Here is a 13,759-nt window from a genome sequence, read left to right on the forward strand (position 1 = left end):
GCTCGTGTCAAAAAAGACCTAAGTTGCAGACGGAATTAAATATATCTTTACATTCATTTATATAATGATGTCTTTAATTAATGTACGCCAAGGTGCATTGAGTGCGGATATTTTTTATATACTTACTAAAACATTTATATCTGCGTTTAGTGATTTCTTTTCAACTAATTATGATTGTTAAAGATATAAATAACGAAACGTGTATAATAAATATTTTTGTAAATATTTCTATTCAAGTAATAAATATGCGCTTTCGTTTAAATGCACTTTGCTTGTCATTTACTATTATCTATTTGAAATCCTACATGCCTTTTCATACATTCTATCTGTAATAAGGAAATGACTTTCATTTATACGGGCCAATGACATCGGCTTGCTCATCGGAAAACGATGAGATCGATTTACGTAAAATGATTGAATTGATCGGATCAATTGCGCTCATTGTTGTACATGCCATTCGGATTCCAAATCGCATTATGTAGATTGCAATACCAAAAGAGCAATTGTATCGCACATAATTTAAAATCACTGAGCTTTAAAGGTTTTAAATTGGTGAAATGTGGAACAAAAGTTAAATAAGACAAAACAATCGAATAAAAAAGTTAAAAGGCTAAGAGAATAATTAAATAAAAAATGGACTTCAAAGAATAAAGGTAATTTTGAGAGAAAAGATAAAACAAAATCAAAATTAATGTTGTTCAAATTTAGTTTAATTTAAATAATATATAAATATATAAAAAACTTCTAATCTGTATCTCATTTAGGAACATCTTGCGTAATTTGTATTAGAGAATTTCGTTGTATCTCTATTCCGAAACAATTGTTCCGTAGCTTTGAAGATACCATAAGCTCATAAAATGAAACATCGGTAATGTTTATTACAGTTACTTCGCAAGTCATTGAGAAATGCGTTATTTACGTAAGACCATCATACCCGCAGTTTGACGCATCTACTTCAAATAGACAAATCGACATGATTTCACTTACGTTTAGTAATAAGAATATTAGCATAATATATGATATGAACGAAAGTAAAACATACTTTCCATGGGAAGTGAGAGCGAAGACATTTATTTTGAAATGAGTACATAAATCAGAGCCTTCAATTCATATAAATATTGTTTGTAATTGCACTTTTCACTTACATGTGAACAATTTTTTAATAAAATAGATTTTAAAAAAGTAAAATAAATTAAAATAATTTAATTAAAATAAATTGTAAACTTTTTTCTCTACAATATAGTTTCTTTTAAATATTTCGTCAATATCAAAATTAAAATTACCATTTAAGATCTTGAGATATTCCAGAATATTTCCAGAAAAGTATCTCTATCGTAACGCACCATTATATCGAAATTTCGAGAAAGTAGCATGTAATTTCGTTATATCATGTTGTTATTATATGTTCAAATAGTCTCTTATTTTACGAAGTGTGTTAGATATGCTGTCTTGCTGTATCGATATATGTGCCACTGGTTAACGAGCGTAAACGATGCCAGACAGTTACATAAAATGAAGGACACTAGTTTCGATGTTCGCTATCGATACAGGCTTCCGATGCTTGATCAATTTTAATGGTTACACCGTGGGAAATTTCGTTGTAACAATTGGAACATTTCACTAAACAGTTTCGGAGTAGTTTCTTAAATAATTTATTTCGAGATTTGTGAAACCAAATATCTTTTTCTTATTTATCTCAAAATGATGCTTAGTCTCCCAACGATTTTGATTTTTGAAAATTGCCCCAAATACCACTTGGTGAACAATTTACTTTCCCTTAGATCTGCATACTATAATCACGCTAATAATCATCTAGGCGATTCAATATTAGGTATATCTTTAACATTATTTCAATAGCCAACAGCTCGTCTTCGTTTCACGTGAGTATCGAGTACTTTTAAGCGATAACGATGCGACGAAGGCCGAATTTGTGTCAACGGTGAGCGAACGTCGCACACTTGGGCGGCGCGGAACATCCCAGATAATCGTTTGCCGACCTCGCCATCGTTCTTTTTCCTTTTTTTTTTAACGACAATACCGGTGAATGGATGGTAGCGCGGTGCTGGTATTTACCCAGCCGCATCCGATCGTTCGATCACAGAGGCAGGCGGATGGAATGCCCCTCTGCTCTTCCTCGTATCCGCCGTTGTGGCACGGTGCACGCCGATTACTTTTCATTTCGTTACGTGTCCGCTTCGCAGTTGCACGGTAAGCCGGCACGTACCGGCGTTAATCTCACTCTCCGTTGGCAGAACGAAAGGATGGATGTCCATCGAGAGTGAATCACGAGCGCGGCTCGATGAGAAGCTCATGAAGCTGAAGTCGCGCAGGAGGTGCTCCGATCTCTAACCCGACGATGCACGTCTCAGCTAAGTGTGACGATCGCTGCTAGGAGAGCTCAATGACGGATCAGCGTTTGCACAAGAGCGTGAGTGAACGCTTACAAAGTACAAAGTACACGATAGACTTGAACTCGCGATTTTTTTAAACGAGTTCTAGGCTCGAAGAGATCACGAGTTCAATCCTTCTTTTTGCGCAAAGTATAAAAATCGTAGGATATACGAATCTATTTATCTTGTTTCAACATTTTATGTGGCTTATCTCTAACGCTGTTTTTTACAATACTTAAAGCGATTTGTGTAAACATTTTTCTTGAAACTTTTTCTGCAGAATAGAAAAAGTATATATTGTCACAAAAATACGGTTTTATATAATCGTAAACTACAAACGCACCAAAATTATGGGTTTATTTATTTAAAATTTGTATATATTTTGCAGTATTTTTACCAAATTTTTTATCTTTGAAATAAAACGTAAGATTATAAAACGTAGACTGCCTTAAAAGCTTCTTTTTTATTCACGTTTTAAACTTATCAGCTAAATGCGCGATTACGTGTCAATGCAAAAATAGCTTTGCTATTATCATCAGTTATTCTTCTCATTACCTACTGTTTTAAGTATGAGTATTAAGTATGAGCCATCATATATAGATATTGTATCACACATTCGACTATTAATAATGTATTAGTATGATTCCTACGATTCAAGTATGACTTAACACTTGACAATTTTTTTTAATCTTTACGAGCAAAAGGGAATGTTTGCTTCTCAAGAGAATATTTTGGATTGCAATTAAATAAAAACATTTTTTTTACTGTGAAATGTAAATACGCGCACTGTATCTATCCGTATTCGATAAAAAAAACGACTTATATAACGAACAGATTATAGAAGGATTTATTTTATCGAACACACGAGTTTCAACAGAATTCATGTTTCACGAAATAAATCCTGCCATAAGCCGCTATCGCGCAGATTACATTGTGTGCTTATGTAGTATTAAAAGATAGCGAAACTAAAACAAAATACGATGTAAAAACGGCATGCAAACGTGAATTCGCTTATGAGAAAACGTTGCATTATCTTGAAACCTTGAAAATAGGAGGGAGAATTCCTTAAAAAGAAACCGTTGACGGATGATTGCGTTTGGCCGCTTTTCCACTCGACAGCAAGTCTAACGCGGTTAAGTCTAATGTTATGCGTGCCAATTTCAGCTTTTATACGTGATAACGGCGTTACGTAACAACGTTTGCACAGGTACATCAGTGACGCGATTAGAAGCAGGAGATGTCGTTCCGGAGGTAAAACAATCTGAGAAATTCTTGAAAAACAACCTCTTGCAATTTGGTCTTGCCCTGTTGTTTGCAGTGCAAACATTCAAGATGACGACATTGCGTTTCGCCGGCACGATTTTCATTTGCTGCCTTGTTTCGAGCACAGGTGAGGTTCAACGTGCGAGTGACGCACTGCGGAAAATATAGCTTAGACATAAATACATTGTAAAGTATAAAAAAAAAAGGATTCTTTTTCGTCAAAATAATGAATAAAATTAATTAAATTAAGAGAAGAAATTTTAATTAAGTATTTTAAAAATGATTAAAAAAAATTTTATTGATGTCTTTTTAGCAAAGGTACTTTTCATTTCTGACATCTTCTATTTCATTTTTTAATTATAAGTTTGATTAGCAAAACAGTTGTCCGTGGCTGTGAATTGTACGTACAATCGTGTTCTTTATCTAGAATCAGCGATAGTGCGTAGTGTAGACACAAGGCCGTTTATAATTGCAGTTCGCATTTTACAAAGCGCACACTTATGCCCTTCAGGTTGGTCTCAGAGTTGTCAGGATCAAGATACGGGATGGGAAAAGATCGCCGGAGCAAAGCCAGCAAACGCTGTAGAGACTGTAATATACAAAAATGATGTGACGTCCATAAGTAACAACGGTATCATCGCGCCTTGCTTTGATAGGTGATCTATCAAGCATCTCTTTCTTTTATATAGATTTTATAATTATGTTTCAATGAATAAATTACTTAGTTGTTCCGGAAATCATAAGTAAATGCAGTCTTTAGATGAATATTTTGCATACGTAATAATTGTTCGTTAATAGATGCATTTAATAAACTATACGTTTCATTGTGCGAAAATGAAAAATAGCGCTTTGATATCGCAACATCTTTTTTAAGGAAAATTAACTTTAAATTTTTGTGAAAAGTACTTATGTGAGGCAAACATAGTATTTACGTAGCTGTATTGCGCACAAAAGTATGTAAATTTATCGTTAAAAAATTCGTCTATTATAGGTGTAAAAGTCTGAATTGCACGGCTTTCGTAGTCGACTTCGCGAGGAACATCTGCTACAGCGTGCAAGTAAAAAGCGAGGAACTCATTCCCGAAACGAATGCTACACTTTTCAATAAGATCTGTGTTACAGGTAATAATAAAAACTATTTTTTTTTTATTATGTATATAAAGTATTCTTAAAATACAATTTATTTTTTATTAAAATTTTTCTAATTTCTGTATTAGAATTTAAAGCTACATATTTACAATTATTTCCTAGAAGAAAATCTAAAGCTAATCTAAATCTATTGAAATAAAATTTTATGATTTCTTATTCTTAGAAAAAAAAATTAGAATTAGTATTTCTGAAAATGCATCTTTTAAAGATCTTTGCGTTTGCGTTTTTTCAGTCCCGCCGAGCTGCAAACAACAGCGATTGTGGCAAGTAGAAAGAACCTTAGGAGCTATTTTAAAAGAGGGACAGTCTGGCTGGTTCCATCAAGCATTACGAAGAAGCGAGTGTTACGAGAAGTGTCTACAAGCAGGTATGCAAAGTAATTGTATGGATTGTGTCGAATCCTAGCCGAATTCTAATAAATTGAAATTTTCAAAATAATAATTTATAAGCTGTATACGACCAATTTTAATAATAAAATGTCTCAGGGAATGAATGTGTATCTGCGCAATTTCGTACGGGCGAGCCTCTGTCAATCAATGATACCATTGGCACGTGTTCGTTGTCAAGGCTCGAAAGGGGTACCAGACCGCAAGCCTACAGATCGTCGATGTATCGGGACGAGTATCTGCAAGATCAGTGCCATAACATAAGTAAGTCGATAAATCAATTTCTGTCTTTCTGTAAACCGTAAGATCGAGTTGCATTCGAATTAAATTTAATTTGTACATATTTTGATACAGCGACGAAGAGCTATTGTTCCTACGCAGAATTTCGGAACGTATCATTGCCATACTCGGACGTGGCGTTATCAGGATTAAATATAAAGCAGGTATACCTTATATTTTCTGCTGTTTTTATCAATCAGCTGATTCATTCTGTTACTCGATTTTTTAGTGCGAAGAGAAATGTGATCGCAGCATGAATGGTTTCATATGCAGAGCTTATACTATCGATTATTCGGAAGAGAAACCGCTTTGCTTACTGCATTCCGACACTACAATCGGTCTTGGAGTCAGTTCATTGATTGCCAGACCTAATGTGGTTTACAAGGAGCAAGAACCTTGTATAGATCGTACGTTTACACGGATAGTTTTAACTTAAAATTTTAATATCAAATAGTAATCGATTTACAGTTTAAAAAAGTGTAAAGATGGAATATATAAAATTTATAAAAATTAAACATAAGATATTGTCCAATGAAAATTATGACCTGAAATATTAATTTATTATATTATAGTTTATTATATTATAGCACATTATAGTTATAGATGTTTTACTTATTAAGATAAATTTTCTTGTTCATTTATTTTCCATACTGGCATTGCCTTGTTTCGTAGTGAAAGTGGAATGCGGCGAATCAACAATGACAATAATACTGACTACTGCGGAGCCCTTCATAGGACGGATGTACGCGAATGGATATGGAGATATTACGACCTGCAGCGTTAATGGTATTGGGAAAAATATTACGATATTAAGATTACCGCTGCCAAAGAAAGAGGAAATTGACAAACCTGATCTCGTGTGCGGTCTTACACCCGCATTTTCCATCAACAATGAAAATCGGTACTTGCTCTTGAAATCATCTAATTGAATCAATTCACGAAAAAACTATTTTATTAAAATATTTAAAAATTTAAGTAGATACAAATCTGAAAATACTTTTGTTGATTATCAAACTTATAAGGAACTAAAATATGTACTTAAGCTGCGAAAAGTTTTGACATTCTATCAACCAGCTTAAACGTCTTACACAAAAAACAAATTATTTTGAGTCTAATAAAATCATTTTTAGATCTGTATCTATTGTTAAATTTTTAAATTAGTAAAATCGTCCTTTCCTTGTTTGTCAAATGCGATAAAAAAATAAAAGAGATTATATTATAATATGATAATACTAGTCGAATTAAACTTTTTACTAAACTATTGAATCTTATTTTTTCAGGACGCATACGTTGATTTGGGGTGTCATTGTAATACAATATAATCCGATCATTCAGCGTTTGGGAGATCAGTCGGTGAGAGTTGGATGCACTTTAGATGAGAGTGGTCTTCCAGAACCGAGAAACGTGACCGTTCATTCGAATTTCTCTTTCGAGGACCCAAAGTAAGTTTAGCTTTTTTAATTCTTACAAAATGGCGATCACAATTGTTTCAAATGAGTAACATATTCACTTAAATTACCACCTGATGCAAAACCGTCCCGATACTGTGACAAGTGTCCCCGATATTCCGGCTCTGGTTATTCTTTTGTAGCGCAGGCGTACCGCCGGTTGGCTCAATTGTAGTGAACGTTTCATCCGAGGTACCAGTGGTGACGATGAGGATTCTCAACGAAAGCAATATGGACGCTGTCGTTACCCAATTGGGACAGAAGCTAACTCTCAGAATTGAAATTCATCCCGTAAATGGTGAATATCCTTGTTGTAACATTTACATAAAGAAGATGTCCCCAGTTTATAGTTTCTCTTTCATTACTAAATTTTTACTTCAAATTGGAACTTCCCTTAATAAGAGTGTTATGGCATGAATAATTTTTTAATTAAGAAATATTTAAAAGTAACTTTTCGTAAATTTAATTTCAGCTGCATTATAAATATATTTTATTTTGAAAAAAATTATATTATAATTCTTTGATTTGACAGGAACTTACGACATCGCAGCTGGACACCTCGTAGCTAGTAGCGCATCCGGAGAATCCTCGTATCTTCTTCTTGACGAAATTGGATGTCCAACAGATCCGGCGACCTTTCCCGCGTTATTAAAGGATCCAATCGATAACCGATCTTTGATCTCAACATTTACTGCCTTTAAATTTCCCGACAGTCAAATCGTTCGATTTAATGTTATCGTTAGATTTTGTATCGAGGAATGTGAGCCGGTAAACAGATTATATATTCTTTTTAAGTTTTTTAAGCCATGATTATTATTTTAGAATATAATATTAAAATATGATAAAATTCTTTTTACATAAAAGAATATTAATAATATTTTTTTAATGAATAAAAATAATTTAGTATCTTTGTATAAATTAGTTAGATTAATTAAAAAATGAGAAAATTTAGAAATTTATGATTTCTTTGAAGGCCGTATGCAGAGGAGGACAGCCGTCATATGGCAGGAAGCGACGATCGATCGAGGAGCCAGTCACTGCCGAGGTAACTGAAATTTTCAGAAACCTCACGCCCGTGGAATTACCGTTAGAACTATCTATCGTCGTTCAAAGTCCAGTGATAACTGCAGATCATTTATCCAGGGAAAATCCTGATACGCTTCTGATCACCGGTGGAAGTGAGTTTAATATCGGTATCGCTACCTCAAAGCGTCAGAAACTTCGATTTTAGAAATTCGATTTTTGCATTTTTTAATTCTAGATAGTAAAGTTATATGACAGAGCTAACGGAGTTACACAAGTTTTGTTTCTTTTTTTTCCAGAATCTGACAGTCTCTTTTGCGTGGACGCGAGTCTAGCTCTGGGTCTTTTGATCTTTTGGTTAATAATTCAAATTGCACTCACCGCTGGTTGCATTATAGCCGTCCGTCGCTACAGAAAAATGGCTGTAGAAGCCGAAGAAGACAGAGCTCAGATATTGGCGAGACATCTTTATGGGATTCATGGAGGAAACTTTGAAATTGCACGAAGAGTCAGGTGGGCCGATCGAAACGATTCCTCAATCGGATGATAGATTCATTTTCTTCATTTTTTAAAATGCAAAAGCAATTTAAATATTATTGATATAAAAAGTTTTAAATAAAGTTGAAAGAATGAAAAATATTATTACACTTATAATAAAGTTTTTAAATCGTAAAATTTTAAAGTAATCACTAGTCATATTTTAGGACTTTAATTACATACTTTATTATTTGTAATGTGGATTTATTTATTTTATTAAGAATAAAAAATGGTTTTTTCTCTCTCTCTCTTTCTCTCTCTCTCTCTCTCTCAATTTGATTTTTTAAGAAATTTGAGTTATTAATTTTGTTTGAAACAAAAATTAAATTTAAAAAAAATTTTTCTTTTAATTTTTAAATAAATCATTTTCACCAATTTAATATATATTTATTTGTACAATTAAATTTTAACAATTTAAATATCTCATAAAAGCCCATTATAATTTTTTTGATGTTGATAATGTTAATTTTAAAATTATTTAATGTAAAAAGATTATGTAAAAATAAAATCTAAGTAAGCTCTTACTTTTGCTTATACAACAATTAAATACATTTGTTACATACATATTATGCATATGTTACGGTGTATATATACGTGAGTGATTCAGATATGAACAAAACTTTTTTTATGTTGAATACAAATCAATGTTAGTAGATGCATTTACACTGAGTGACAAGTAAGGGCGTCTACTCGCGCTCGATATAGTTGTAGCCTCGTGGAAATTGTTTCTGCAGTTATTGTCGCGATGTTCGAACACTTCGAACAAATGAGCAGATACCTCTACCTGTCACTCAATATAAAAACCAATGTGATTTGTATTCACACAAAAAAAAATTCTTGTATCTCTTTATATTCGAATCACCCTCGTATGTTTATTTTTCTTAAGTTTGCCAGTCTTACATTAAAACATTTATTATCATAAACTGTATTATAATGAAAATTCTAAGTTACCCAAATTTCGTCTATTGTACACTTTCCACGATCTTTCGGTTTTACTGTCTGTAAATATAAAATATTGTATGTTGAGTATATATTTTACTCTGCGTTCGCAATCGCACTGCCTTGTACTGTAATTATATGTAAGATTTTTTTATTATTTTATATATTTTATAGGACAAAGATTGTTAAATGTATAAATATGTACGGTAAATATATTTGCTATTGCAAAATCTGTTAATGCTAGAGAATATTTAGAAGAATGGTTTTCTTTTTATGTTACGAATATATGAGATGTATATATAAAAAAAAGAAAAAAACTCTTATCTAATTTTATCTTTTTTCCTCATAATTTATATATTAATATCAATTTTTTTCTTTCAATTAATATAACTTAAAAGATTTAAGCAATAATAATAATAATAATAACAGTTTAAAAAATAGATAGAAACTACGTGACTTATTAAAAAATATTAAAACAACTTGTTCATTTTAGTATTAAAATGAAAAATTTGTTTTTGAGACATTGTCACTCTGTTAGAAAGCTTGTTTTATATTGTTATCACGCACATATCCTTCATATAGTAAAATAAATACAATTGTTAAATAAAAAAAATGTTTTTATGAAATATTTCACCTATTTCATGTTGCTATTTCGTCGTTGCTCGTAATGCAATTTTCCTCGATTGGTTATTCATATCACAAATGGGATCGAATTTCAATGTCGTCTGTGACAATTAAGAATGCTATTATAAGTTCAATTTTAAATTTATTTTTTAGAAGTAAATGAAAAAGTCTATTCAACAAATAAACAACTCGTAATGGTGACGGAGTTACTTTTCAAAAGTAACTCTTCCTTAGCGTTTAGTTAGTTATTTTTAGTGTCATAAAAAAAACTGCAACGTCATTACCAAATCATTATTGTAAAGAATAACGATAAAAGTAGCAGCCTTACTTACTTTCCATCTTATTTATTTTATTTAAATTCTTTTTATTTACAATTATATCCGCGTAATATCGTACGGCAAGCTTTCGTCAATTAACGATTCCATCGACATGTTGAGAAGCAACAAGACCGCAAGTTTACAGACCATTGACGTATCGAGATGAGTATTTACAGGATCATTGTGATAACATAACTAAGTAAATAAATCGATCTGCCTTTCTGCAAATTGCAAGATCTAATTGCATTTGAATTGCATTTAACTTGCATGTGTTGGTATAATGAAGATCGATTGCATGGAATTTTGGAACGTATTATTGGCAATTCTCAGGCATGCTGTAACGAGATCTGAACGTAAAATAGATATTAAATAATTCTTTATATTTTTTATATTTTCTGTTTTTGTGAATGATTTAATTCACTTAATCGGTATTTTTTTTTGTGCGAAAAGAGAGACAGTTGTGTCACATCTCGACAGTTTCATATATCATCTGCGTAAATTGTCGATTATTTAGAGAAATCGCTCTGCCTACTGCATTCCGACAGTACAATCAGTCTTGGAATAGTTGGAATCACTTCGCTATAATTACCAAACCTATGATCTATAAGGAGCAAGAATCTTGTCTATATACATTTATAATGTGAATAATTTTACATACTTTATATGAGATATACTTAGATATTTTCTATCTAACAATAATAACAATAATAACATTTAAATACAACATTTAAAGCATATTTACATAATTTGTTTGATATTGATAACATTAATTTTAAAATCATTCACAATATAAAGATCAAAATGAAAAAAGTCAATAAACTATTATTTTCTGTTATAAAGCAAATAAAGATATTTAATAAATATAATATTATATATACATTACAGTGTTGTAAACATGTTTATTTTTCTTACATTTGCTAATTTTGATTAAAACATTTATTATAATAAATTGTATTACAATGAAAACTATGAGTTATTCAGTTGCAGTTTCTACAGTTTCCAGGACATTTTACCGTTACATCTGTAAATAAAAAGTATTGTATGTTGATTATTTTAATCACATTGTTTGTAATCGCATTGTCTTATATCTTGATTATATATAAGATTTTTCATCATTTTATATATTTTTTGGTGTAAATATTATTAAATATAACTGCTAAATTAATATTTGCTATTATATTATTTATTAATGCTGGACTCGAGAATATTTAGAAAAATGATTTTCCATTCATCTTGTGCGTAAAAAAGAAAATTTTTTTTGTAATTTTAATTTGCATTGTGATAACCATTAATTTAATTGCTTCAAAAATATAATTAATATAATTATATTCAAAGATTTTAACAATAATAATAATAAAGGATTAAAAAAATTGACAAAAAGAATTTCTTTGTCTTATTGGAAAATATCAAAACAACCAGTTTTAAACCAAAAAAGTCTTTGAGATCATTGTTACACTAATAGAAAGCTTGTTTATGTTATTATCATGCCTGTGTCTTTCATGTAAATAATAAATAATTTAAATATAATAAAATTTTAATGAAGTATCTTACTTTTTCCACAACATTGCGCGCATTTTAGTTGTGATCGATTCATGTAAGTAATTTTGTCTGTGCCACAAACAGGATCGTAAACCAATATTATCTGTCAAAGAAATGACGTTATAGATTTAACATTAAACTTATTTTTCAGAAAAAGATGTAAAAGATTTTTTAATAAAAAATTATAATTATACAAAGCATTCCTGCAAGCATTTATCGAATGGATAATTAGAGTTGCAGGCTGGGCGGGGTGAATCATCCATATTCTCTCCATTAGATTGTCTGTAAACTATTGGACTATCCACTTGAACTATTTCCATTGCGTTATCCAAATTCTATAATATTTATCGAATTAAATTTCCAAATATTAGATTTCTGATTTTTTTTCGAAAATATTACGGAAATATTACTTTCAAAAATACAAATTACTTATATAAAGCACTTTACACGATATTGATTTCAGAATATTAAAATAAATATTAAAATATAAACAGAATGTATGTAAATTTTTTATGATAATATTTATTCATTATAATATTTATATATACAGTATTATTCATATGGAACATATAAAATAAGAATATTATTGTTATATATTAATTATTAAGAACTCAAACAATCTATAAATATTATGATATATCTGCATCATAGTTCATTGTGCTTAGCATAGAACATGATTATATTTTTTGACATTACAACATATTCAAATGTCTTGAATAGTTTAAATATATATCCATTTATTTCTTACAAGAGATCGCATGAAAGAATATTCACTTACTTGTTGAATCGCGCTGATAAGAAACGGCGATGCAGCAACTAATAAGAATTACACAATACAATGAAGATATTAAAATCAATTAATTAATGCACGAACAATTTGCATTATACATGAAATATTTGAAATAATATTTTGTATTTTCTTACTTAACAACAAGTAAAATAACATTTTGTTAAAGTTTGCTTGATCAAAAACCGTCAATTATCGATGTTATATACTATTTTATATGTCTAAGGTAATCTATTAACAGAAATTCTACTGTTGACAGTATTATGTTGCGCTTCCTTTTATGGAACTAGTTGCCAATTGATGGTTATATTCGTAATGCATGTAAATGCATGATAAATAAAAAAAGTGCTCAATATATTTATTGCATACTAATTTTCAAACTTTATGTAACAATGAAAGACCTTGAAGTATTAAAAGGAATAATATATATATATAGAATAATATTAATATTTTAAAATTTTAAAAACATTTACGCGATGTTGATAATTAGCGGTTTTTTAACAGATAAAACTTTATAACAGATAAACATAATTACAGACGTTTCGACATTAATATTATGTCCTCTTCAAAGTGCAAAAAATAGTTCTCCAGAAATTAAACATTGAATTCATTTGATAAGTGTTGTCACAAGTGTAAAATATATCATTAAGCTAATTTTCGTCAAGACTGTAATCTTCACCTGTTGTATTTCGTCAGATACTCAACCTACTAAGAAAGTCACTATAATAACACATTATATTATATTATATTTTTGTGAATACATGAATCATTATTATCACATTAAACACTTAGTGCAGGTTCTCATTAGCAAATTTTCTTAAGTTTTTTTTATTGTTAAATTTGGAGCCTTTTTATTATACATTATTATAAAAAAATTATATTCAATCATTAAAAACATTTCTATTGAAATGTATTAGGTGTTGGAATTAATTCGTAGCGTTTTTTAATGAAAGAATGTTATTTATTTCACATGAGCATTAAAAAATACATTAATGAAAGTACTTCCTATCACTTGTAAAACGCTACGAATTAATTCCAACACCTAATATTTAAAGAATAGCGTCTTATTAATTACGAC

The 13,759-nt window shown here is 30.3% G+C and overlaps 2 protein-coding genes across 4 annotated transcripts; one reads left to right on the forward strand and one right to left on the reverse strand.

Annotated features, from left to right (window-relative positions):
* Positions 1 to 2,125: 2,125 nt before the first annotated feature.
* LOC105153409 (hypothetical protein) lies at positions 2,126 to 8,719 on the forward strand. 2 transcript variants are annotated; one of them, XM_087409789.1, is made up of 14 exons: positions 2,126 to 2,428; positions 3,598 to 3,780; positions 4,129 to 4,309; positions 4,645 to 4,775; positions 5,035 to 5,169; positions 5,288 to 5,452; positions 5,543 to 5,631; positions 5,697 to 5,874; positions 6,140 to 6,368; positions 6,748 to 6,909; positions 7,059 to 7,213; positions 7,448 to 7,683; positions 7,889 to 8,093; positions 8,238 to 8,719. In XM_087409789.1, exons 2-14 carry the CDS (start codon positions 3,723 to 3,725, stop codon positions 8,483 to 8,485), a joined length of 2,172 nt encoding a protein of 723 aa, XP_087265915.1. In that variant the 5' UTR covers positions 2,126 to 2,428; positions 3,598 to 3,722; the 3' UTR covers positions 8,486 to 8,719. The 2 variants fall into 2 exon arrangements, with proteins under 2 accessions (XP_087265915.1, XP_011066523.1); XM_011068221.2 differs by having other exon boundaries at positions 4,165 to 4,309.
* An 861-nt stretch (positions 8,720 to 9,580) lies between these two features.
* On the reverse strand, positions 9,581 to 13,512 carry LOC147908612 (uncharacterized). Of its 2 annotated transcripts, none has more exons than XM_087409800.1 (5): positions 13,221 to 13,512; positions 12,673 to 12,710; positions 12,089 to 12,229; positions 11,907 to 11,997; positions 9,581 to 11,376 (listed from the first exon to the last, which is right to left on the reverse strand). In XM_087409800.1, the coding sequence occupies exons 1-5, from the start codon at positions 13,228 to 13,230 to the stop codon at positions 11,333 to 11,335; spliced, it is 324 nt and encodes a 107-aa protein (XP_087265926.1). In that variant the 5' UTR covers positions 13,231 to 13,512; the 3' UTR covers positions 9,581 to 11,332. The 2 variants fall into 2 exon arrangements, with proteins under 2 accessions (XP_087265926.1, XP_087265925.1); XM_087409799.1 differs by lacking the exon at positions 13,221 to 13,512 and adding an exon at positions 12,819 to 13,196.
* Between the last annotated feature and the right edge of the window lie 247 nt (positions 13,513 to 13,759).

This window comes from Acromyrmex echinatior, chromosome 9 (genome assembly GCF_024713525.1).
Source record: "Acromyrmex echinatior isolate Ae372 chromosome 9, ASM2471352v2, whole genome shotgun sequence".
In the NCBI taxonomy this organism is placed as follows: domain Eukaryota; kingdom Metazoa; phylum Arthropoda; class Insecta; order Hymenoptera; family Formicidae; genus Acromyrmex; species Acromyrmex echinatior.